Source organism: Schistocerca piceifrons, chromosome 1 (assembly GCF_021461385.2).
Source record: "Schistocerca piceifrons isolate TAMUIC-IGC-003096 chromosome 1, iqSchPice1.1, whole genome shotgun sequence".
Classification (NCBI taxonomy): Eukaryota; Metazoa; Arthropoda; class Insecta; order Orthoptera; family Acrididae; genus Schistocerca; species Schistocerca piceifrons.
The window spans coordinates 839,314,126-839,341,719 of NC_060138.1; the positions used below are offsets into that span (position 1 = coordinate 839,314,126).

Consider the following 27,594-nt stretch of genomic DNA (forward strand, 5'->3'; position numbering starts at 1 on the left):
AAAAGAGAGAGGAACCGTTGTTGTGCTTTTATTCCGTTTTTCATTCTGTACCCAGTGTCAGTAATTTAAGGAAAAAGGAGACGATTACCAGCGGAGGAGGGTATTGTGATGTGTGAGAATGATGATAATTTGACAGAGAAACCACGGAACGACGACGAAGATGAAAAAAACGTAAGCATAATTGGCAAGGCTTTTTTTTATGAGCACCATCCCTGTAATTATAATTAATAAAATATGTGCTCTTGTTTTGCTACGTAACAGTGTAATTGAGTTTCCTCTTGTTTTATGTAGAAGGAAATCTTTTGTATTGTTTTCTGGATTGTTAATAGAGAGCCGTACGCCTATGCACATAGAAATTAGATATTAAATATAGATACAATGCAAGAAAGTTTGTTTTAAGTTGTAAAGAGAGAAAGATGTTGTAAGTAACAAACGTATGTCATTGACAGGTTATTAAAATGTAGTGTAAGTGATCTGAGAGTCTTCCATTATTTCTAGTTATTCAGATTATAGCCTGCTATTCTTCTTTTAATATTTCAATTACAGTCTTTCAGCGGGTAATACATCGGGAGTTTGCTGTTGCTGTGACAGGGGGGAAACATTAATATCGTGGGCGTCCCCAGACACGTCTTCGGCCTGTTATCTCATTAACTGGACTAGAGCCGGCCGCTGTGACAGAGCGGTTCTAGGCGCTTCAGTTCGGAACCGCGCTGCTGCTACGGTCGCAGGTTCGAATCCTGCCTCGGGTATGGATGTGTGTGATGTCCTTCGGTTAGTTAGGTTTAAGTAGTTCTAAGTGTAGGGGACTGATGACGTCATATGTTAAGTCCCATAGTGCTCAGAGTCATTTGAACCATTTTGACTGGACTAGAAATGTCTTCAGGGATCACTTCCGCTTCGAACTGAGCCCCGATGGCTAGCGAAGAGAAGTCTGGAGGCGCACTGGACAGTGGTGGGATACCTGACTGTCGCTCTTCACACGGGCCGTCAGCCAGGAGTGATGGTCTGGTATGCCATTTCTCTTCACAGCAGGCTCCCTTTGACTGTCATCTGCAGCACCCTTACAGCAAGCGGGACGTCGACCACATTCTACGCCCCTTACATTTCAGCAAGGTAATGCCTTCCCCGCACACAGCGAGAGTTTCTACTGATTGTATTCGTACTTGCCTAACCTTACCTCGCCCAGAAAGGCCAACGGATCGCTCCCCAACTGAGAAAGTATGGAGCATTTTGGGAGAGCCCTCCAACTATGTCGGGATTTTGACGACCTAACGCACCAATTGGACAGAATTTGGCACGATATTCCTCAGGAGGACATCCAACAATTCTGTCAGTTAATGCCAAACCGAATAACTGTTTGCGTAAGGGCCAGAGGTGGACCAACGCGTTATGACTTGCTAAGTGTTTGAAGCTACTTCTCTTGAATAAATTTTCCGAAATTTTAGTGATTTGTTTGTTTGTATATGTGCATCACATATACCGACTTCCGTCGCCTTCGCATGATTCGTGAGTGGTGCGTCTTTCTCTCTTTTGTTTCCTTAGGAGTGTATTTTCTGTATACTATCGGAGGACTGCAGCCTGTTGCACTGTAGGACTCTCACTGAAATTCCAATAGCAAAACCGTATTTCTCATGAAACACAGATTTTAACGTCACTGCCCGTTACTTCTCGAAATAACAAAATGCCTTTACTTTCGGATATTTCTTTTCGCTCGGTATCCTGATAACTGATTTTTTAAATATTTAATTCGTTCGTCTGGCGGACTAAGTCGATAAACACAGCATTTTTGCGATCAAATGTCGTGACATTGCTGCTCTCGTTGTTTGGGATCTCATAACTATAATGCGCATATGGAATCGATGTGTTCTGGATGGCGATGCTCTACGCCATGCAGGATTTCAAAGCTCCCTCACCAAACAGCCTCCCTAGAGGACAGACGCGTAGCTAACTCGACTGCGCAGATTCGTACAAGTCATGTATCTTGAGTTAAAAAAGCAGCAAGACAGTTCATTGCGATGACGACCATCAGCTTCGGCCGTTGTCGTAGATTCCCTAGACACAGCAGCAGAGAGAAACGCGCCGACAGAGATGCCGCCAGCCGAAATCTGGATGGAGGAGTGGCTCCAGGATGCGTTTTCAGACGATTTACTCTCTGGTTCCAGCATCACGCTGCATATATCCGCGTGAGGGAGCGCGGCTCCAAGGAGCACAAAACGTTGCTAGACATATTTTACCATACGGGAGGCTACTGGGTACACAGCACGATCATCTCTACCTTAGGTACCGGTGATTTAAAAAGCAGATGTTCTCCTGGATGACACATTCACCGATCTATCACGCACGGAGAACATTTAGTCATAGATTGTCGAGAGACCGGCATGCCATCACACGCCATCTCTTGCAGTTAATGAATCCGGCATAGTGTTGCAGCAGCTTAGTCATTTACCCATACCGATCATCCAACCTCAATTCGTCTGGATACCCATCCTGGTTGGAGCTGTTGCTGCTACGAGAATAGCAGCTCTATCTACTAAATTTCGCACTCCATATACTCCTAAATCACTTATAAATTTCTTTCTACATACGCGCTAAGACAAAACAAACCGACACACTAGGGAGGAATTACCCGACAGGGACGGAAATCGGTAGATGCGACGTACAGTCTTAGACTGATTTGATTCGGCCCGAATTCCTCTCCTGTGTCAACTTTCTCTTCTCACATTAGTAGTTGTAAACTAATTCCTAAATTATTTGCTGGATGTATTCCAATCTCTGTCTCCGTCTACAGTTTAACGCCCTACAGCTCCCTCTACTACCATGCAAACTATTCCCTGATTTCTTAACAGACGTACTATCATCCTGTCTCTTGTTCTTGTCAGTGTTTTCCATGTTTTCCTTTCCTCGCCGGTCTGCAGAGAACCTCATCACTGTGTACCTTACAAGTCCACCTAATTTTCGACATTCTTCTGTAGCGACACGTCTCAAATGCTTCGATTCCCTTCAGTTCCGGTTTTCCCATAGTCCTTTTTTGTGCTCCAAACGTACATACTCAGAAATTTCTTCCTCAAACTAAAACCTTTGTTTCTTACTAGCACACTTCTCTTGGCCAGAAATGCCCCTTTGCCAATGTTCTTTATGTCCTCCTTGCTCCGTCGGCCATGGGTTATTTTGCTGCCGAGTTAGCAGAATTCCTTAACTTCATCTACTTTGGAACATGAATCTTGAAGTTAGGTTTCTCGCTGTTCTCTTTTCTGCTACTTCTCATTTCTGCTACTTCTCATTACTTTCGTCTTTCTTCAATCTACTCTTGATCTACATTCTGTACTCATTAGACATTTCATTCCGTTCAACAGATGCTGTAATTCTGCTTCACTTTCACTGAGGATAACAGTGTCATCTGCCACTGACAATCTTTCACCTGCATCTTAATTTCTATCTGGTGAACATTTTTATATTTCCATCATTGCAATCCCAACGCTACGTTCTTCGTCTTCCACACTTACTATTCCCTCTTGGTTGTTGTACATTATGAATATTACCCGTCTTTCCATACAGCTTACTCCTATTTTTCTCAGAATTTCGAACATCTTGCGTCGTTCGACATTTTTGAATGTTTTTCCAGGTCGACAAATCCTATGAATGTGTGTTAAAAATGGTTCAAATGGCTCTGAACACTATGGTACTTAACATATGAGGTCATCAGTTCCCTAGAACTGAAGCGCCTAGAACCGCTCGGCTACACCGGCCGGCAATGTGTCTTCATTTCTCTTCAGTCTTGCTTCCGTTATCTACGCCTCTCTAGTGGCTTTACCTTTTCTAAAGCCAAATTGATCTTCATGTAACAGATACTCAGTTTCTTTTCCATTCTTCTGTATATTATTCTTGTAACTTCGATGCATGAACTGTTAAGCTGATAGTGCGATAACTTTCTCATTTGTCACCTCTTGCAGTCTTCGGATCTGGGTGTATAATGTTTTTCCGAAAGTCAGATGGTTTATCGCCATTCTACACACCAGATTTAATAATCGCTATGTTGACACTTTCCCGCATGATTTTAAAAATTCTGGTTGAATGTTGCCTACCATCAGTGCCTTATTTGATCTTAAGTTTTCCTAAGGCTCTTTTAAATTCTGATTCTAATACTGGATCCCCTATCTCTTCTAAGTCAACTCCTGTTTCCTCTTCTAGCACCTCATCAGACAAGTCTTCCCCCCCCCCCTCCCCCCGATAGAGGCCTTCAGTGTACTCATTCCACATATCTGCTCTCTCTGCTCGGCATTTCAAGCTGGAATTCCAATTGGACTCTTAATGTTATCAGCCTAGTTTTTCATTTCACCGAAGCTTGTTTTGACTTTCCTATATGTTGAGTTAGTCTTTCCGACAATCATTTCTTCTTCGATTTCTTCACATTTTCTTCCCCCAGCCATGTCCCCTTAGCTTCCCTGCACTTCCGATTTATTTCATTCCTAAGTGACTTGTATTTCTGTATTCTTGATTTCCATGAAAATTTTGAACTTCTTTCTTTCGTTGAGCAGCTGAAGTATTTCCTCTATTATCCATGGCTTCTTCGCAATAAATTTCTTTGTACCTATGTTTTTCTTTTCAACTTCTGTGATTGTCCTTTTTAGAGATGTCCATTCCCTTCAACGGAACTGCCTACTGATCAATTTCTTGTTGCAATATCAATTGCCTTGGAGAACTTCAAGCGTATCTTTTCATTTCGTAGTACTTTCATAACCCGCTTCTTTGTGCAGTGATTCTATCTGACTTTATCCGGTTCGTGTGGCCGTGCGGTTCTAGGCGCTTCAATCTAGAACCGCGCGACCGCTACGGTCGCAGATTCGAGTCCTGCCTCGGGCATGGATGTATGTGATGTCCTTAGGTTAGTTACGTTTAAGTAGTTCTAAGTTCTAGGGGACTGATGACCTCAGAAGTTAAGTCCCATAGTGCTCAGAGCCTTTTGAACCATATACCCGGTTCACAATATCGAAATGATTGACAGCTAAGCACAGCTGAGCGAGAAAGTGGGCGATGTTGGCGGTTCGCCGGTGCGTGCGCGCGCAGTATGGCTGCAGCGGCAACAGCCGTGCGGTTCTGTACTTGAGTATCTTCTCACGCAATCTTTTAACGCGTGGTATTGAGTTCGTTCGCTTTGCAGGATCGTAATATCCTTGTGGCTTAGCAAAGCACTCTCATGTATCAAATGATATCACGTTCCCATTATTTGTATATTTCAACAAAAGCAACACGGATTGAACTGCTTTTTACAATAATTACAATAATCACGTTCATTTGTCGTATTCGATACGAAAATGGTGTTAAAGTGAATCTGAACTGCTGTTATAAATATAATAATTAACAACATTGAAATATTATGTACAGCTTGTGTACTTACCATTCACTGTAGTCTGCAAATCATACTTGTGCAGAAGAGAACTCACGTGTCTGACCATGCAAAAAGACGTTAAGCAGCTTTTTTTCCCCACTTCGGGCCTTAGACAGTCTGTAGCGCAAAATAGACTCACCGCCTCGCCGCACAGAGAAACAAAGCGCACAAAGAAACGGACCACAAATGTGTACGTTTCCAGGCGTAAGCGCCGTCTGGAAATGGCTACAGTAGTCGCTATCTGCAGTAGCAGAGAGATTTGACAACGGTGAACGGAACAGCACGCGTGGCCAAGCGCGTTCTCGGATTGGCTGTTGCTATGGTGACAGCCCTGTTAACAGTTAGATATTTTGTTATTATTATCTGGGTATAATAGTCTCTTAAACTTCGCTCTACTCTTCATCACTATTAAATTGAGATCTGAGTCTATATCTGCCCCTGGGTACGCCTTACAATCCAGTACCTGATTTCTGTAACTCTGCCTGACCATGATGAAGTCATCCTGTATCTCTAGCCTTTTCCCAAGCCTACCACCTCTTGAACAGAGTATTCGCTATTACTAGCCGATATTTATTGCAGAACTCTATTAGTCTTTTTCCCCTCTCATTCCTTGTACCATCCCCACATTCTCCTGTCAGGCTTTCTTCTACTCCTTTCCCTACAACCGCAGTCCAGTCCCCCATGACTACTAGATTTTCATCTCCCTTTATGTATTGAACTGCCCGTTCAATATCCTCATATACTTTCTCTATCAGTTCATCTGCAGTTTGCGACGTCGCCATGCACACCTGAAATGTCGTTGTCGGTGTTGGTATACTGTCGATTCTGATGAGAACAACCCTATCACCGTTCACAGTAATTCACTCTCAGCCCCACCTTTCTATTTATAACTAATCCTACTCCCGTTATATCATTTTCTGCTGCAGCTGATATTACACTATAGTCGTCCGACTAGAAATCCTTGTCTTCTTTCCATTTCAGTTCAGTGGTTCCCACTATATCTAGACTGAGCCTTAGCATTTCCCTTTTCAGATTTTATAGCTTCCCTACCACATTCAAGCTTCTGACATTCCACTGCCCGGCTCGAGGAGGTTATCTTTTCATTGGTTATTCAATTCTTTTTCATCGTCCCCTCTCCTTTGGCTGTCTCCTCCCAGAGATCCGAATGGGGGACTAGTCCGGAATCTTTTGCTAAAGGCGAGATCACCATGACACTTGCCTTTGGATATACTTTATGTGTCCACTGCCTTCTACATCCTCATACTGTTGATCATTGCTGATTCTTATGCCTAAGCTAGTTTCTCACCCCAAGGGCAAGAGAATGCCTTGTACCTCTCTCCTCTTCTCTGTCCTCTTTGATAAGGCCGTTAGGTGAATGGGGGTGACTTCTTACGCCGGAAGCCTTCGGCCACCATTGCTAATGATTTTCATTCAAAATTTAAATGGTGGCGGAGTGCGAAGCCCGAACCGACCCTTATGTAGGCAGTTATTCGGCTTGCCACCTACTGACAGAGTTATTGGATGTCCTCTGAGGGATATCCTGCCAAACTACTTCCAATTAGCGTGTTAGATGATGAAAATTCCTAGCTGGTTGGAGGGGCCCAGCCAATAACGCTCCGAACGTCCTTAGTTGGGGAGATATCTGAGCAAGGTGCGGTATGGCAAGCACGAAAACAAGCAGTAGAAGTTCTCACCGTGTGTGGGCGGGCATTATCTTGCTGAAGTGTAAGCCGAGAATAACTTGCCAAGAACGGCGATTAAACTGGGCGTAGAATATCGTTGACGTACCGCTGTGGTGTAAGGGTGCTGCGAATAACAACGAAAAGGGTTCTGCTTTGAGATGAAATAACACGTCAGACCGTCACCCCAGGCTGTCGGGCCATATGGCGGGCGACAGTTAAGTTGGTATTCCACCATTCTCTGGGGCGTCTCCAGACACGTCTTTGGCCTGGAATCTCATCGGCTGGAGTAGGATTGTCTTCTGTGATGAGTTCCGCTTCGATGTGAGCTTCGATGGCCAGCGAAGACGTGTCTGGAGATGTCTCGGATAGCGTTGGGATGCTAACCTTACTCTCACCCGCAATTCGCTATTCGGGCTTGTCAGATCATTCAGTACCGACCGGTCGTTGTGCCATCCCCCGCAACTGGCGTCATTCGGATGCGTTAAAGACGGATATGTGGTCAACAAACCGGTCTCCCAGCAATTGTCAGCTTCCCGGGCCCGGTAACCGATACTTCTGCCTTACGTAGCTGGTCAGTTGGTATCACGAGTCTTGGTGAATCCCCTTCCAGTCCTCCCACCAAGGAAAAGTCGGTGGAGGTACCAGGGTAGTGGACACAGGTACGCCACGAGGCAGTCAGATATGCTAACCGCTCAGCTACAAAGCAGAACATGTGTGCTGTCCTCTATTTCTACATTGTCTTAGAGTCTACGGCCCGACAACCAGCAGTGATGGCCATTTCATTTCGTAGCATTTCATCTACAAATTTCCGTCCCATTGGATAATTCACTCGTGGCCCGTCGTTTTTCTTTTTCTTTTCATTTTTGTCTTTTTTTTTGTCTTAAATTGTATTTTCATGTTATCGAAGACGTTAGAGAAATTTCACATCCAATTGACATGCATCCGACTAATTGCAGCTTGGTATTGTGTCAACTTGTTGCCGTTATTCACAATTCGAAATGGACTGAGACAAGGAGATCCATTGGTACCAGCTCTATTCAACGTGGCCTTGGAAAAAGTAAGCCGTGACACCGGTAGAATCAGAGAACTGGAGATGATGGGAACAGACACATTCCTACCATTTTCTGACGGTATTGTGACGCTTGGTGACACCCTGGAGTAACTATGCGTTGATACTTCGTATTTCTCCACAAAGCGAGGAAAATTGGGATAGTGATGAGTGAGGATAAAACCAAATGTCTCGAAGTATCACGCCGTCAAGCACCTTTTCCTTCCATTCTCATTAAAGGGTGTGCCTTTGAACGAGTTCAAGAATTCCGGTAGCGGCGTTCCCTAAGGATTAATGAAAGTGACGAAACGAAGGAAGTGCATCAACGAATCATAAGCACCAGCCGCATGATCTGTGGATCCGTCTTCAATACTGCAGAAGGTAAATGGGAAACGAACAAAGATCGAAAGACTACCTGTACCAGCGGGTTGAAAAGCCATACATTGGCCGAGTATTAGGTCACAAAACTGTATAGTAGGTTGACCACGTCGGATAGATCCCTCCCATACGGAGTCCTCCATTCTTAAACTGCTACAAAGCACTCAAGGGAATGTCGATGGGGGCGACTGAACGATCATTAACAGCCCGTAATTAAGTAGAGCAGACAGCAGTGGGAGGTGAAGCTGGAGACGGGCGACGACGACTACCATCTGCAGCAAGTATTTCCTCTGTTGTGACTCACTAACCTCCTTTATATTGTGCTTTTTGCAACGTGCCTTTTTATAGTGTTTTATAGAGTGCTGTTTTTTCTCCTTTCGTAGTTTGATTATTGTTTTCTGTTTTCTGCTGTAGGCCTTAAAGGCACTCTAAAGCAATAAACGAGGATTTAATTAGTGTATTGCAAGTAAAAGTTCTTCATTCTTTTTCTTCAGGTTTTGCATTTTTACTATTCAGCGGTGAAGAATGTGAACTTGAAAGTGCTCCAACGTACTGAATAACCAATGATATTACGGCCATGCAGCTAGATGAGCACAACTTCTTATGTTGTTTCCGCAGCCGTGTTCAAATGAGCGGATGAATATATCATTAGTGCGGGCTCTGGTATTTTATACTCACCGTCAACGACTAGACACGACTACGTGCTCGACGTCGCTACCATATATAGTAGCGCGCGACATTGACGTTGCGAGGTCGACCCCTGATGACGAAGGAAATTTACGTCACCATTATTCGTCTATCAAGATAGGAAAAAAGGCGGTGACATAAAGTATCTGATCACCAGATTGGGTTCCATCATCCTAGCATCGATTCCAAACCCTTTCGAAACGTCCCGAAAAGAGCCGACGTGTGGCACTGTTGGTGGTCAACCGTGCATCATAGCCGTGTTGCTATTCGAGAGTTGTGGAATGCGCTGGTACCGGTTTCGCCTTATTCCTTTCTTTCATTCCTCGTTGCCGGCCGCGGTGGTCGTGCGGTTCGAGACGCTCCAGTCCGGAGCCGCGCTGCTGCTACGGTCGCAGGTTTGAATCCTGCCTCGGGCATGGGTGTGTGTGATGTCCTTAGGTTAGTTAGGTTTAGGTAGTTCTAAGTTCTAGGGGACTGATGACCTCAGATGTTAAGTCCCATAGTGCTCAGAGCCATTTGAACCATTTTTTCATTCCTCGTTAATGCTTAACAACAGAAACACAAGAGTACAACGCAGAAGTACAGAAAACAGACACGTGAGCCACAGATCATAAGAAACAAAAGACAAACTATTTCCATAAAGACTTCGCCCCAAATGATTTAGTCCACTTATTTATTATTCGTTCGAGCCACTGAGTAAGCAAACGCACCCAAGCGACATCTTTCTGGTACCCGTTCATCAAGAGAGGTGTGGAAAATAAGAGTGATTTATCAGTTATTCGCCTCCGTACCTGTGTGATTAGTGTATTCGACTGTACGCAGAAAACAAGAATTACATCACCACCCCCGCACTGTATTATTCTGCTGCAAGCACTACAACAGTGTTCACTCCTCGCTCTGAGCTGTCTGTAGGTGAGGTACCGACCCTGGTTTCAATAGCCGACGAGAATGTTTAACAGTGATCGGTTGACTTGGGACCATTCGCTGGGTGTGAGATTTCTTACTTCAAGATGCACATCTCGATAAAACCTGGAACCAGTTTGTCTTAGAAATTCGGCCTAAAGGATGCGTTGATACGTACCTTAAGTAATCAAAACTCTTTGGCCATTAATTACTGTTCGTTACAAATGTTATGATACATTTAAGACAACATTTATTTCCATTCTTCTTGAAGGACGTTGAATAGTGGTTGCTGGATTTTGCAAACGAAATGATTTGGGAGGTTACCAATTGTACCAAAATAATGAGAGCTATCAACAAATCAGCTACATGCCACACTCATGCAGAACAAATCTACGTGTAATAACGCTTGTCTCAAAACCCATTCGGTGTTACACAATGGATAAACTGTTTTCTTTACCAAAAACGGCTGTTCCCATTTAAAACCAGTAAACTTATTCTTCCTGCTGCGAGGAATGCGATAACGACAATTTACTTATTGGTGAGTCTTGGTTTACGTGCTAGGAGACTGCCAGTGAAACATTAATATAGACATATGCAAATACAGATGTCTTCTAGCAGCACCCATTACATACTATGCAAAAAATTATTAGCTTCTATGTACTAAACAATGTGCACTACAACAGAGAATAATAGTTAGTGGCAATCCTGCTCAAAAACTTCAAGGGGGAATTAAGTTTGTTTTTCCTCTGTCTCTCGATGTCACTGGATGACATGTATATTTATTTTTTTGTTTCGTTTTTGAAGGGGGAATTTAGTTTGCTTTTTCTCTGTCTCTCGATGCCACCGGATGACATGCACAGAGTAGAAAATACGAAGTGGTTGGCTTTGTGAAGATCTAAGAGATCACTGAGGCAACAACTTTTACAGTATATTCGACGTTTCGCAATATGTGATTGTAATAACACATTGCGGATTCTGAGTTTACTCGTGTCTCGCGCGCCATCCGTTGCGGAGGGATCTCGAAATAACTCGTATTTTCTACACGCTGTCTCTAGAAGCCACCTGCTGTGATATATTTTAGCTACGTCGTCTATTTAGATGTTTTTACCAGTAGACAGTGTATCAAACTTAATTATCTTAATGTACTTTTATCTTATTTTGATATTTTAAACATTTGAGAACGAATTCTTTAGCGACGGCACTGTTTTATAAAATATTCTCGGACTTCTAACCGTGTCAGATCAGGGTAAAACCTCGAGCTTTCGACGATTTCCTCCATCGTCTTCGTCAGGAACAACTGACTGTCAAAATTACTGCTGCGATGGCCTTATACACCCGAAACACGGCTTCGATTGATAAGTAATTACGTCATGCAGTCGCAGATAGTGTCAAAACGTTTGCGTTGGGGGCGCCACATGCCCGACCGTAACGTAAACACTGCGACGAATTTCTCTGGCTCTTCTCAACATCGAGAACTCGCTTCCATTCACCGCTAAGATTATATCCGGCCGTCCGGTTGAAGATTATCTCACACATTCATATTTCTAAAGCCTTTTTAATTATAGAGTCCCAATATATGGGAGCCAGGGACAAAAATTTTGTTTTACCAAACAGTATTTCATGTTTGTTGGTGAACCTGTGCTCAGAGACTGCAGATTTCACCAGTTCCCGATTTCTAATATGGCGCTGATGTTCTGCACAGCGGTCAGAAACCGTGCTATTGGACTGACCGATGTAATTGCTTCCGCACTCGCGTGGGATGCTGTAAATCCCAGGAATCCCGAGGTCGAGACTGTCCATAACAGGGCGTAGCGTTTCCTTTACCTTCTTAGGAGCTCGGAAAATAGATCTGATACATCGTCTTCCAAGGACTCTGCCTGTTTTGCTTCATGTAGCGCCGTTGAAGGGAAGAAATGCGACGGGTGGCTGATCACATGAATGTTCAACATTTTCACGTTTCCTTTCTTGGAGAACGCTGACTTCATATCACGTGACCCATTGCCGTCCTTTCGGAAAACATACGTCCGATGATTAATTTTGGAATCTAAGTGATCTTCGTGACAAACAGTTTCTGCTCCGTATATTACTGTATTTAAAGGTGTTTCCTTCTGGACTAGTTGGTGAAAATTCCGGGCGATAAGATATAAATCAATGCGCGTCGGCTTGCGGTACACTGTCTCCAGTAAAGGCCAACGTTTGTATGGAACATTTTGAGGAACCTGCATTAGATTTGGCTCCCTTTCGTCCATCTTCATTTCATCATTACGTTGACGACACGTTTATGGTATGGTCACACGGCGTAGAAGATCTCGAGCACCCAAACATCCTGTTCGCCGTCGAGATAGAGAAAGAGGGAAGGCTACCTTTTTAGATGTTCTGGTACAACGAAAGTTGGACTGACGTCTCCGCCACTCAGTCTACCGCAGGCCGGCGCACACTGATTTATATCTGAGCACCAAGAGTTTTCGCCATCGGGTACAGAAGAGAGTGGTATTAAATACGCTGGTACGCGGCGTAAAAACTGTTTCTGACGAAGATCATTTGGATTCCTATATGAATCATGTGAAGTATGTGTTCCGAAAGATCGACTATGGGTCACCTTATATGAAGTCACCGTTCACCAAAAAAAGAAACATGAAAACGTTGAATATTCGCGTGATCAGCCGCCGATCGCATTCCTTCCCTTCTGTAGCGCTACATGCAGCAAAATAGGCAGAGTCCTGCGACGAAGAGGTATCAGATCTGTTTTCCGACCTCCTATGGAGATAAAGGAGATGCTACTCCCTGTTAAGGACAGTCTCGGCCTCGGGAATCCTGGAATTTACAGCATTCCTTGTGAGTGCGGAAGCTATCACATCGGTCAGTCCATCAGCACCATTTCCGACGCTGTGCAGAACATTGGCGCCATATTAAAAATGGAGAACTGGATAAATCTGCAGTTGGTGAGCACAGCTTCACAGACATAAAATACTGTTTGGTGATGCAAAAGTTTATCCTAGGCTCCTGTATACTGAGACTCTGTGGTAATAAGAAAGTGTGAGGAAATCTTCCACCGTGACAGCATGCGTAAGCTTAGCGGTGCATGGAACCGAGTTCTCGATGCAGAGAAGAACCAGAGATATTCGACGCCATGTTTACGCTATGGTGGGAGCGGTGGCACCACCAGCACAGACGTTGGCGCTATCTGCAACAGCATAACGTAATTACCGACCAATCACAAGCTGTCTTTTGGCTATGCAAAGCCACCACAGAAGCAGTTTTGGCGGTCAGTTGCCCCTGAAGGAGACGGCGTAGGTAATAGTCGAAACCTTGAGGGTTTTATCCTGAACTGACGTGACAAAGAAGTCCGAGAATGTTTTATACATTTCAAACAGTTATTATTTTCGTATCGAAGTTACTCCTACTTTTATAGATGACACTGTTTAGAAAACGCAGGCAAATAGATGAATCTGAAATACTTTCGAGGGTTTTCGGGATGGCTGATCACATCTTCCCAGTGAGAATCCGGATGGTTGTAAGAATCAATGTTTTTATGGTCCTGGGGACGAATTCGGTGGCTGTGACAGCATTACACCGGTTATTTATTTAGCGTATGGCTAATACAGGCATATCATGAAATTACATATTCATATGTACATATTGACACACAAGAAACTTAAGTTTGTCTTTACAACTGAATATCCAGTCCTTCAATCCAGCGCACTGCATCTGGAGTTGCTAGCAGGAAGTCCTCTTTGGCGCCGTGATAGGCTCGAATCCTGCATTCACTGACAATGTGGTGAACAGTCTGGCATGGAGCCCCGCAGTCACAAGCTGGATCAGGCAGCTTGTTCCACTTAAAGAGAGCATCCCTGCATCGCCCATGGCTGGTACGGATTCTGTTGAGAGTAGACCACGTCTTGCGTGGTAAGTCGAATCCACTTGGAAATTTAGCACCTGAGAAGATGTTATGCAGGTGCACATCTGTCACTGCTTCCCACCGACCTTTCCATTCTTCAAGAGGTTTGAAATTCTTAGCAACCATGTCAGCAGCATCGCACAGAGTTGGATGACGTGATTTCAGTCTCTTGCGATTTAAAAGTGGCAGGTCGCTATGCACGGGTAGGTTAGAATTCCTGGAGATCTTGTGGAATTCTCTCATAAGGGCAGTACATCTGCGTAGATCAGGAGGCATTATACCGGTTAACAGTGGAAGCCAATAAACTGGAGTAGATCTGATTGTGCCAGATATTATGCGCATTGTCGTATTCAGCTGGGTATCAACAAGCCTTGTATGGTGACTATTCATCCAAACAGGTGCACAATACTCAGCACTTGAGTATACCAAGCCCAGAGCTGAAGTTCGCAGGGTGGTTGCTGAAGATCCCCAGGTAGTTCCGCATAGCTTATGGAGGATGTTGTTTCGAGTCCTCAGCTTTTGAGCTAAGTTAAGAAGGTGTTGTTTGAAGCATAGTGTACGATCCAGGATGACACCAAGATATTTTGGGTCCCAGTTGTGATGAAGAATTCTGCCTCTGAAACTTACCTCCAGTTTTACGTTCGCCAACTGGTTATTTAGATGGAAGCAACACACTTCTGTTTTACTCACACTGGATTGGAGTCTCCAGATTTTGAAGTAATTGTCTAATGCAGACAGGTCATTGGCTAAAATCTCTTCTGTTGTCTTCATTTCCTAGTGTTTGACGGCTAGAGCCAGGTCATCGGCATAGCAGTATTTTCTGGACGAAGTGTCAGGTAGATCAGATAGATATAGGTTGAACAGTAAGGGTGAGAGAACTGATCCTTGAGGCAATCCGTTGTTCAGCTTCCTCTCCTTACTTATGTTGCTTCCAGTGATTACCTGGAAGTTCCGATCACTTAGCATGCTTTTAATCAGTCGAGCCATTGTTCTGCAGGGTATGATGCGGAGAAATTTGTAGATAAGGCCTTCCCTCCACACAGTGTCGAAGGCGGCAGTTAGATCAACAAATGCCACAGATGTTTTCTGCTTCATTTGGTATCCTGACTCTATGAAGGATGTGAGAGACAATACTTGGTCGCAGCAGCTACGCCCTGGTCTGAAGCCTGCCTGATCAACTGGAACGTTCTCTAAGATAGCGCTACTTATTCTGTTATATATTAGCCTTTCAAAAAGCTTGTAGCAGCAGCTGAGTAGGGAAATGGGGCGATAGTTTTCTACCCTGTTGCTGGGTTTGCCAGGTTTCAGAACAGATATTATCTTCACCTTTTTAAACTCAGATGGAAGTTGACCAGTCAGCAGGATGTCAGTGAAGAATTCTGCCAGCCATTTCTTAGCTTTTCCTCCCATATGGATCAGGAATTCTGGGTGGATACCATCGAATCCAGGTGCCTTAAGAGGTTTGAGGTCCTTCAGTCCAGAGTCAATGTCTGAAACTGTGAAGGGATGGGTATACTCAGATGAGGGAGATGCCTTCTTTTTAAGGTCACGAAGCTGTCGTCTGATATGTCTTGTATGTTTCTTGTCAGGAGGTACTCTTGAAGTGGTAATGATGTGGGAAGCAATTTGGTCTGGTGTTACTTCGGAATTTTTTCTGCATGCTGGTGCACTTCCTCCCAGTTTCTCAGAAGACTCCATGCTTTCCTGTTCGAGTGGGTAAAGTCCATAGTTTTGACTGTTTCTGCCCATTTCTGCCTCCGAGACATGTCCAAGCTGGACAATAGTTCCGTAGCTATCTCTGGGTCACCACTTTGCTGGAAGTATTGGTACAGTGTTTCACTTTCCTCATTCCATCCTGGAATATATTCTTTTCGGTATCCTCTTGGCATACACTTTTTAGCTGTTGCTGTTACTGCACCAATGAAGCGTTGATAGTTATTATGTGATGGAGGTATCCATCGAATGGTCTTATCCAGTTCCGTTGAAAACTTCATCCAGTCGGCTTTCTGGAAATTCCATCGATCATGCGGAGTTGATCGTATGACAGGAACAGTGCAGCCAATTTGTATTATTACAGGTCTGTGTTGGCTGTGAGGAAAGGCATCTATCACTTTCCTTGTGGTGTTGATGGGAAAGCCAGTTTCGTTGCAGCTAACAAAGCATAAGTCAGGATTTGAATCCTTGTCCCAAGCAGGTGGCCTGAAAGTGCCTTGATCTTTGGCATCAAACACTAGATGAAGATTATTCTCTTCGATCCATTCTGCAAGCATGCTCCCATTTTCATCATTTTGAGAGTACTTCCAAAGTTCATGGTGACTATTGAAGTCTCCTATGTAAATTGCAGGATGTTCTGCTGTGTGTAGGACAAAATCAGGCCATGTTGTTTTGGGTGGTTTGTAAACATTTGTAATAGTAATGCCGTGCAATTGTATGACAACTGTATGTATATCTGCCTCCACACTTACAGAAATCAGCGAAGCTTCGTTTATGTTGTTACGGACATACGTAGCAATTCCATACACCTCGTGGTAAGTTACACCAAGTGCAGAATATCCAGGAATTCGACCTCTGCTCCGGAATATTTCTTCGCTGGAAACACGAGTTTCTTGAATGGCGACGACATCGATATTGTTGTCCAGCAAAAATTTTGACAGGTAGTCACACTTTGCCCTGCTAATGCTTTCGATATTCAGTTGAAGGAGTCTGATAGTTGGTCCAATGTTTCTTGTTAATGAGCTCTGAAAAGAACTGTTTCTGCTATTTAGTTGATATGTCATTGCCAGGAGATCCTATGGATAGTCTGGCTGCCTGTAATCACTGTTGCTCAATTAGCACCACCCAGGAGGCACGTGTAGGGTATTTTAAGGTTAAACCTACGGACGTGAGCAACGCTACCTCCCATTACACCGGTAAAGAAGCGTAATGTGGCAGTGTTTTGAAGAGATTCTGACAATAACGATGAAGGTTATTCTGTTCTTATGAATGATTAGTTTTGTCACGATTTTAAACCTTTCGAGGCGGCGCCCTAGTTTCATTCAGGCATGGCTATGTTAGAGCACCAGGGAAACTCGGGCGACGTCTCGTATTTGTTAAGATTTTCCGGCGCGGTTATCTGTTCAGCGAGTGGGACACCTCATACGCAGAGAGATGTCAGCGGCGTGGAGTACTCACAGGGATTCGGCGAGCCTGGTGGAGGCGGCGAGGCTCATCTTGTTGACGCTGCAGACGGCGACGGCCGGGAAGGGCACCCGCCAGATGGGGAACGTGGTCGAGTCGATGGTCGTGACTGTGGGCCGCCGCATGAACTCCAGCCACACGTCCACGATCACCACCACCACGCCCCACACGGTCGCTGCCAGCACCACCAGCCACACCAGCCTGCAGGGCACACGGCCACACCAAAGCCGTCACCGTCAGCAAACTTACTCTGCTGCTGCTCTCTTATTAAAAGCTAAAGCACGTGTGGTCTGCGCCTGTCGCAAATGCATGCACTTGTCATATGTCGTACAGGTAGCTTAACACGATTTACGAACAGCCTATAGAGCTTCACTTTATTTCTCTGAAGAGTGCTAGTCCAGCTGAGTTTCTGTGGAGTTTGGAAAGTATGAGAAGAAGTACTTCCAACATAGAAGCTGTGACCGCGGATCGTAATGCATATAGAGCCTGGTCGTTAAGTGCATTGCCGGCTAAAGGAAAACTTCCCAGTTCGAATTCGGTCCAGAAACAGTTTTAATCTGACAGGAAGGGTCAAAACATAATACATCCAATGCGGAGAGAGAGATTCGGTCTGGGAACTCGACACTGACACTGCAACAGTACGATCTGCCGAAACGGGTGAACTTTCGTAGGTGTAGTGGTTTAGGAAGTGTGCGCTACTCAGGCCCACATCTCGGAGGAGAGCAAGGACACATTACCTCCAACTGGACCATCTATAGTACAGTACTGTAGCTTCGTGACGACTGCCCTCTTGACTCGGTGAGAAACATGATCTGATCAAAAGTATCTGGACACCTATTAGTGGACATTATTATGAGGTGTGTCCAATCTTCGCCATTATGGCGCCTTGAACTCTGATGGGGACATTCTTGACGAGGCGTCTGAGTCATTGAGGAGCAATGGCAGCCCATTCCCTTAAGAACCAAAACCAGTTGAGGTAGTGATGTTGGATGCTTGAGTCTGGTCCAGTGTAGATTTTCTAACTCATCCCAAAGGAGTTCCATTGGGATCAAGTTGGGGTGCAGGCCAGTCCTTTTGTTAAGTGTTATTGTTCGCAAACCGTTGGTACACAGGCGCTGCTTTACGAAAGGGTGCACTTTTATGCTCACAAAAAGAATCATCGTCTCCAAACTGTTCCTTTACTGCATGTGGTACACATTGCTGCAAAATTTGTTTATGTCCTTCTGCACTTAACGTTTTTAATGGCAATGGGAGGATCACACTCTTACCACGGAAAATACACCTTTACTGTAACCCTACTTCCTCTGCACTTTACTGTTGGCACTACACAAGCTAGCAGGTACCATTCTTCAGTCATTCGGCAAACCCAAACCCTTTCATTGGGTTGTCACAGGACACATCGTAATTTGACACGCCAAACCACTTGTTTATAGTCACCCAGAGTGCAGTGGTGTCGCTCTTTACAACATATCAAACGTCGCTTAGCATAGACTACAGAAATGTGAAATTTATGAGGAGCTGCTCGATCATTGTACCCTATTCTTTTTAGCTCCCTACGCACGATCATTGTGCAAGTTGCACTGCTGGCCGAATCACAAGTGATTCCCTCCGCTGATATCATGTTGTGTTTTACAGCCACCCTCCCCAATCCTCGACGGTCCGTGTCCGTCAGTACATGAGGTCTGCACTGTTTTAGTTTAGCTGTACTCGTTACGTAGCGTTTCCACTTCGCAGTCACATCAACTAATGATTTCGGCAGCTTTAGAAGGGCTCAAATGTGCGTGATGGATTTGTTGCTCGGAAGACCAGCCCATTCTGTTACTACTGCATTTATACTGACAACACAATACTTCCCGGCTCAATTTATAATGCGAGTCTGTCGCTCATCACACGTGGTGGTCAGTTGTGCGTTACATAGCGATGTCCAGAGACTTTTCATCAGACAGAGTATGTTCGTAATGTGACTATGCTGTACAAACGAATCTTCAATATAGTGGATGGGGGAAATGCGATATAATGCTAGAGAACGAGAATAAATAAACATACGGAAAAGAATTCCCGGAAGACCGGACGAAATTTCCGGAATATGCGCTTCAGCCACTTAGTAATACGAAGTACATCCATATAGACTGAAGAGCAAAAGAAACTGGTACACCTGTCTATCGTGTAGGGCCCCCGCTAGCACGCATTAGTGCTGCAACACGACGTGGCATGGACTCGACTAATATCTGAAGTAGTGCTGCAGGGCTGTGCATAAATCCGCGAGAGTTCGACGAAGTGTAGATCTCTTCTGAACAGCACGTTGCAAGGCAACCCAGATATGCTCAATAATGTTCACGTCTGTGGAGTTTGGTGGCCAGCGGAAGTGTCTAAACTCAAGAAGAGTGTTCCTAGAGCCACTCTGTAGCAATTCCGGGCCTGTGTTGTCTCGCATTGTCCTACTGGAATTGCGCAAGTCGGAATTCACAATGGACATGAATGGATGCAGGTGATCAGACAGGATGCTTACGTACTTGTTACCTGTCAGAGTCGTATCTAGAAGTATCAGGGGATTCCATATCACTCCAACTGCACACACTCAACACCATTACAGAGCCTCCACCAACTTGAAGTGTCTCCTGCTGACATGCAGGATCCATGGATTCAAGAGGTTGTCTCCAAACCCGTTCACGACCATCCACTCAATACAATATGAAACGAGATTCGTCCGACCAGGCAACATGTTTCCAGTCACCAAAACTCCACTGTTGGTGTCGACAGGCCCAGGCGAGGCATAAAGCTTTGTGTCATGCAGTCATCTAGGGTACACGAGTGGGCCTTCGGCTCCGAAAGCCCATATCGATGATGTTTCGTTGAATGGATCACACGCTGACACTTGTTGATGAGGAAGCGTTGCGTTTCTGCCACGCTGAACGATTCTCTTCAGTCGTCGTTGGTCCCGTTCTTGCAGGATCTTTTTCCGGCAGCAGATATGTCGAAGATTTGATGTTTTACAGGATTCCTGATATTCACGGCACGCTCGTGAAATGGTCGTACGGGAAAATCCCCACTTCATCGCTACCTCGGAGATGCTGCGTCCCATCGCTCGTGCTCCGACAACACCACGTTCAAATTACTTAAATATTGATAACCTGTCATTGTAACAGCAGTAACCAGTCTAACAACTGCGCCAGAGACTTCATGTCTTATATAGGCGTTGCCAATCGCAGAGCCGTATTCTGCCTGTTTACATATCTTTGTATTTGTATACGCATGTCTATACCAGCTTCTATGGCGCTTCTGTTTAGTTTTACTTAGCACCTCTAAAAATACGCTGAAGGAAAAAATCATAATAATAAAATTATTGATGTACAGTAATGAAACTCGGCACTACATCTGTGTAGGTACCTATTTAAGTAATTAACATTACAAGATCACAGGTTAAAGCAAGCGCGAGATAAGACATTGCAAATGTGAAATGCTGATACATTAATAACCCGTGTACCTACTAGAATGTTGAATGCAAGCAGGTGAACGTTCAAGTATTGTGTTTTACAAGTGCCGGATGTCAGTTTCTGGTACAGAGTTCCATGGTCGGTCAATACAGGGACGGTTAATGCTGGTTGTGGACGATGCTGGAGTTGTTGTCCGTTGATGCCCGTGCTCGGCTGGGGACAGATGTGGTGATCGAACAGGCCAAGTCAACATGTCGACACTTGGTAGAGTATGCTGGGTTGCAACAACGGCGAGTAGCGAGCGTTATTTGTTGGAAAACGCCATCTGGAATGCTGTTCATGAATGGCAGAACAACAGGTAGAATCAGCTGACTCACATACAAATTTGCAGTCAGTATGTTGTCATACGAAATCGAACCCCAGGCCATAACTCTATACGTTCAGTGCGTCTAGCATGCAGATAGGTAGACTGTAGGCAACTGACCTCTTCCTAATCAACACACGGCTGTCACTGGCACCGAGGAAGATCCAGCTTCCATCAGAAAACAGAGTAGATCTCCAATCTGCCCTACAATGATATCTCTCTTGACACCACTGAAGTCGCAAAAATCGGTGGTTCGGGGGCAGAGGAATACACTATAACGGACGTCTGGCTCGGAACAATTCGTTGTGTCTCCGTGGTGCCAAATGCTGCTAAAATTGCTGCTGCAAATGCAGTACGATGCGTGAGAACCATACGCCGAACTTGATCGTCTTCCACTCGGCCGTCCGGAGCCCGGTCTTCTTGCAACCATACATTCTCGTGACACCGCTGCCAGCAGCCATGCACAGTGGATACATTCCTGCCAGAAGGAACATCCAGCTTCTCGCAGCCCTATTACACGACTTCGATCAAACTTGGTGAGATGCTGATAATGGCGTCTTTGTCACCTTAAAATCATTCTTGACTAACATCAACTCACCACGTCCAACCCCAAAGGGAACTGATGCTCACGATCGTTACAGCGGGTGTTTAAAGCAAACCTGATTTGCATCCTCATAGTACGCTAACAGCGCCACCCTTATGCGACTACCGCGATATTTGAATAGACGTTATCTTTCAGATGTAGAAACACGCCTACCAACTTTCGTGCGTGGCACGCAACTCCTCCTTAGTGGTGCAACTTTTTTCCGTCAGTGTATTCATGTAATTAATTTTTTCTTTGTTTCAGGTACATGTCTGTAGTTCTGGTACACACCAAACCTCCACGCCAAAGTATAGTAGTACATCGCTGAAAAATGCTGCAGCCCATTGCTAAAATGGAGTACCACGTGGTGTCGCAGGTTCGAATCCTGCCTCGGCATGGATGTGTGTGCTGTCCTTAGGTTAGTTAGGTTTAAGCAGTTCTAAGTCTAGGAGACTGATGACCTTTTATGTTAAGTCCCATAGTGCTCAGAGCCTTTTGAACTATTTGAAGCAGTGCCGCGTGGTAGTTGGTTTTCTGAGTTTGAAGGGACACAACGCTGAAACGATCTACGCTTAGTTGATGATGGCGTGTGCGGCAACAACGCACAATAATATGACACTGTCAAAGGAAAGGAAGGCCCTGGTCCTCGAAGAAGGGCATAGCACAACATAGGGGATAGCGTAAAAGTGGAAATCAGTCATGGAGCAGTTTTCAACATCTTTGCCGATTTTTTTAGGGCAACAATGGCCGCTGCTTACTGAGTTCCGCAACTGCTCGAACCCGTTCAAAAAGTACGCCAACTCGAGGCAGGAGGATGCAAGTTGCAGCAGTGTCAGGCCAATGAAAATGATTTCTTCAAGTCAAGTAATAAAACAAAACTCATGTTCAAGGAGAATGATTTATCCATTCAACACATAGTTCTTCTGCTCTGATGAAACATTTTAAATTTAAGAACTGCTAGAAAAGCACATTTGATTGCTAAATTGTTAGTAAAATTTATGAAATTGCTAAATACATTTCGTGCCGCATTGCAATAGGCAACATCTTAAATGAAAAAAAAGCAACTGCGGTGTTGCACTGTTGTTGCTAATCATTGTTTCTTAAGTGCATGATTATATTAAAATTATTACATATTTTGACTGCTATACGTATGTTATTAAGAAGTACGGGTAATTGTGATCAAACGAATATGCGAGTCGATGATTCTTGTTTCATTAACTTTCTTGAATCGGTACTCAAACCTAAATGATTTGAACAGGGTTACTTGGATGTGCCTTCGTTGACATTTAAGTAAATGTGCTATCCATGGAATTTGTAATTGCGCTATCATTTGTGTGTGTGTATGGGGGGGGGGGGGGGAGCGAGGGGCGAGCGGTCTAAATTTAAATGATTGCTTATTGCGTTACGTAACAACTTTGCCTGCGACTTATTTGGTTAACTGTGTCTACCACCAGCTCGATAGCTAGTCATTAAAAACTGTATGGTTTTTGAGCTGTAAGATCGATGTTAAAATGTGTTACTGTTCTGCAGAAGAACCCGAGCCCACCGACAAAATTTCGGAAATTTATCATGGTATTTTCTGAGTACATTTGTGAAAGGGACAAATGGTATAAGTTAGATCGTTACGGAGTAATTACACTTAGTTTGATTTCTTACCTCCGTTTCTCTTTGTTCTGTATTGTACTGAAAAATCTGCTCAAGAGTGCAGAAGTGCACTTTGTGTGTTATTTAGAAACAAACTTGTTCCATTCAGTCACGGTACTCCTTGTTAGCCATAGTAATGCCGATATTATTCTTCGCACTCCACCTTGCATTCAGTACTACTCGTTTTGTATTGTGTCTGATTTCCGACAGTCATTGTGGTTAACTGTGATACACAGAAGTACCGTGGGTATGTTTACTGATGAAATGATGGCGATATATACTTCGTGTGTGGGTTCACTGAAAGCTGCGGAAGATCGAAACAAGGACGTTATGCTGAGCTGTTTTCACAGCACTGGCAACGGCATACCAGTACTGTTGCAGACGAAGGTTGTTTGTTGTATTACATTCTGTTTTAGGTTGTACGTTTTGATGATTGGACATTACAGCCCTTATCGCTGTTGTGAAGGCATTCTCACATAAACAAAGGTAATCACGTTGAGGTAACGAATACATAATAACTATATTATTAATCTGTCACGAAATGACTAAGACCGCTGGTCGCTTCTACCAAAACACACAGAAAATATTCGTGAACAACCTCCGGAATTTTGTCGGTGGAGTTCGCGGTCTTCTTTACTTGATTTTGCGATACGAACTGACGTGGCAGTAAGTTTGCCGATACTGCTGCCAAGGAAGCATGGACCCTTCCAAAAGTAGACCAATGTCCTATCCCTCTGTGTGCCGTGATGTCAGTGTTGTAAAGGTCGTCATGTCTCTGAGAGGAAGAGAGTCAGAAATTGATAGTTGAGAACTTAACAAAAGGCACTATAACGTCGGGGCTCACCTGGTTCCTGCCAGTTAGAGAAGCTGAAGTCTGCTTCACGCTTCCTCGAATATGACACAGCACTTTGATGGTGGCTTCCTTCTCAGACGTGAAGAACCGCGCGTTTGTGGAGCATGTGACGTGATGATTACAGTTCACAATATTTTAACTGAGCATCGTTTATATAATGACGAGAGGGGTGAAGATGTTTTAACCAGCAGACCTTCCCTCAATTTTAGTGGTGATGAGATGAATGTGGAAAATATTCTACGATGTTTGTTTTATTTTATCTGACCTTCTAACTAAGTTGTTAGGCAGAAGATCGTATGTGTAGGTGACAGGTGACGGTTTGAGCATCCAGTTATTGTATAAATAATTAGCCAAAAATCTTTTATAGACTTCTTGTTTCGTGTCTTTTCTGGTCTGGTAGCAATATTTTAAGCGTACGTCTTGAATCGGTTTTCACTTTAGTATCGTTAGGTTAAGGTGCTCTGTTTTCAGATGGTGCCCTAATCTCGGATGGATATTTTGCCGCGCGGAGTGGCCGCGCGGTTTGAGGCGCCACCTCACGGACTGCGTGGCCCCTCCCGCCGGAGGTTCTAGTCCTCCCTCCGGCATGGGTATAAGTTAGTTTAAGTAGTGTATAACTCTAGGGACCAATGACCTCAGCAGTGTGGTCCCTTAGGAATTCACTCACATTTGAACACATTTAGGTGGATATTTGCTCCCTGGACATTGCTGCCGATTCAGGAACTAGCTGAACTACTTGTGCTTCCGCCACTTTAGTGTCCTACTAACCACCAATAGTATCATTCCGTGCGCGCATTTGATTTTTTTCTTAATATATTGCATTTGGAAGTCATATTTCGTAGACACAACGTATGATAGCTGCATGGTAAGTAGTTTGGTATTTTAGTGTTGTTTATTAGTGATATGTCATATTTAGTGAAACTCGTATGTTTGAAGCGCAATAATTCATTGCATGATTCGGAAGTTCAGTCATGTCTGCTAAGTGGTAAGGTGCCTAATTTCGACCACACAAAAATTGGGTCCCCTTCACTATTTCGCTTTTTATATTTTTTCAGGAGATGTATAGGAATAAAAGGAAGTGTTGGGCAAATAAAAATACGAAGAAGGCAGTATTCAGACTGAGAAATATGGCTGGAAGACGTACAAATCTGAAAACTGCAAATTATGGTCCCAACATAGTTTCAAGATTGTTATTACTGTTTTCAAATTGGGACTATCTTAACATTATCTCTTCTAACAGTACAGTATTCCAATAGCTATGCAGTCTTGAATTTTCCTTATGGAGTAACTTAATCCCAAATTAGAAACGCCACTTTCCGAAAGTCCACATCCTTTTAGGACACACTCCAAAATGCCCAAGTTTCTTTGACATAAATTATGAAATATAATTTGTTGACTTACTCTGTAGAATGTTATATACTCTCTTTGTCAGAAAAATTCTAGGACATGTTCTTCGTTTCTGAGTTTGTCATACTAAAAAGAAACGAGATTTTTTTACCTCGTACGTGTGCTTCCTTGAAATTACCTTGGCTACGTTTCCGCGCAAACTCACTAGGTGGTAGGGCTGGGCTTAGCGACACACCGTTTGGGTTCTTGGCTCATTAGTTACGGTGACACAACGGATGCTGATTGTGAGAAAAGAATGAATATTAAGTTGTGCGTTAAGCTCGGGAAAACCCCTATTGAAACGTGGACCACGATTAAGCAAGCAATTGCAAACTAGGCACTTTTAAAAAGTCATGTTTTCGAGTGGCAGAAAAGGTTTCATGAAGGCAGAGATTCAGTGCAAGACGATACCAGAGCTGTTCGCCTGTCTACAGCACACGTCGATGCAATCGTAGGGCATGTAAGGCAGTTATTGCAAGAAGACCGTCATGTAACTGTGCATCCGATGTCAGAACAACTTAAGCTGAATCGTGATGTGTGTCAGAAGATTTCATGCGAACGTTTAACGAAACGGGAACTTAATGCAAAACTCGTCGCTCACGCACTAATAGACGAGCAGAAAGAGGAAAGACGAAGAATTTCCGCTAAAGTGCTGTATAGAGCCAGGTGTGATCCCACATTTGTGTCAAAGATTGTTGCAGGGGATGAAGATTGGTGCTACCAGTGTGACACTCACACCAAGCGACGAAGTCTGAATGGCGGAGTTCTGGATCACAAGCCTCGAAAAAAGTCAAATGACAACCCCCGAAAACAAAGGCAATATCGATCACATTCTTTGATAGAAAAGGATTAGTTTACTATGAGTAAGTTCCTCCAGATCAAACAGTGAACGAAACTCTTTACACCGAAGTCTTGAAACGTTCGCGACAAAGAATTCGACGTCGCCGCCCTAACATGTGGCATTCTCAGGACTGGTTCTTACTGCATGACAGTGCAACACCCCATACTGCTTTACCTGTTACCGAGTATCTGGCCGGACAATCTGTTATTGCCATGCCATATCCGCCATATTTGCCAAACTTCTCGTCTTGCGATTTTCTCTTGTTTCCGAGAATGAAAAGGCAACTGAAATCAAAACTTCATCAAGGTATTGCAGACATCCAACGGTCTGTGACAAACGAGCTTACAAGCATTGCAGTTGAAAATTTCCCTCCTTGCTTCCAAGACTTCCAGAAACATTGGCAACCGTGTATAGATGGCTAAGGGGACTACTTCGATAGGGCTAGAATAATTTTTGGTGCCATTTTCAGTTTAAAAGAAAGCTGTCAAGGGACTTTTCTGACAAAGATAATGTAACCAAAAGCAATTACGTATTACCAACGACAGTCATTTTTGGAGAGCTGTCACCGGATTTTTAACCAGCCATATACTTAGATTTCCTTAGCTATCCGAGAACAGGAGATATTATCCCAAATGTGATCTTAGGTAGGTTTTTAGCACGTGTGCATTTTATGTGACTCGACCTGTTCATCTCATGCACTAATTGTGCGGATGCTGATAAACACAATGTTGAGCGCTCTGATCCACGATTCCCCATGGACTTCCTGTAGAGTTATTTCACGTTATAATTTTAGAACTGATTTGTCTGTGCTTAGGTGGTCTGTATGTATGCTGTAGCTGACAGCCAATTCTTTGACATATACGAGTATACTGAAAAGAGTCGTACCGTCGCAACAGGAGCGACGAATGGAGAAAGCCACAAGGACGTGCAAAAGGCTATAGGGAAGCGTTACCGTGTCTGACTGTGGTGCTGCGCCTATCCACCAGACTCACCTCTCTGGACAGGGCTGTGTGAGGTAGCGCGGACCGTGCAGCGACGTCTGCTCCAGGTAGTCCCTGGCCACCCGCTGCAGCGCCGCCTGTGCCATCGCTGTTGCTATCGCTGCCACTGGCCGCGGCTCCTTGTACTGTGAGGACGCGCGGCTTCCACTTCAGTGCGCATGCTCTGTGCTCAGCGCCGCTACCAGCGCTCCAACCTGCCGCCACTGATAAAGAAGTGGTTGCGCCCTGGGACCACTTGTCTATTATTTTATGCATCACGGTCGACCAGAGTTTCTCTATCGACAGTTGTCAAAGTTCCTTCGATAGCATAGCGACCTCGAGACCGAGAC

The 27,594-nt window shown here is 44.3% G+C and overlaps 1 protein-coding gene across 1 annotated transcript in view; it reads right to left on the reverse strand.

The window, feature by feature from the left end:
- LOC124775542 (sodium channel protein Nach-like) overlaps window positions 1–27,351 on the reverse strand; it is a 117,632-nt gene extending 90,281 nt beyond the window's left edge. The window contains 2 exon segments of the mRNA XM_047250375.1: window positions 17,154–17,360; window positions 27,257–27,351. Of these exon segments, the coding sequence (XP_047106331.1) occupies window positions 17,154–17,360; window positions 27,257–27,351 (302 nt within the window).
- Between the last annotated feature and the right edge of the window lie 243 nt (window positions 27,352–27,594).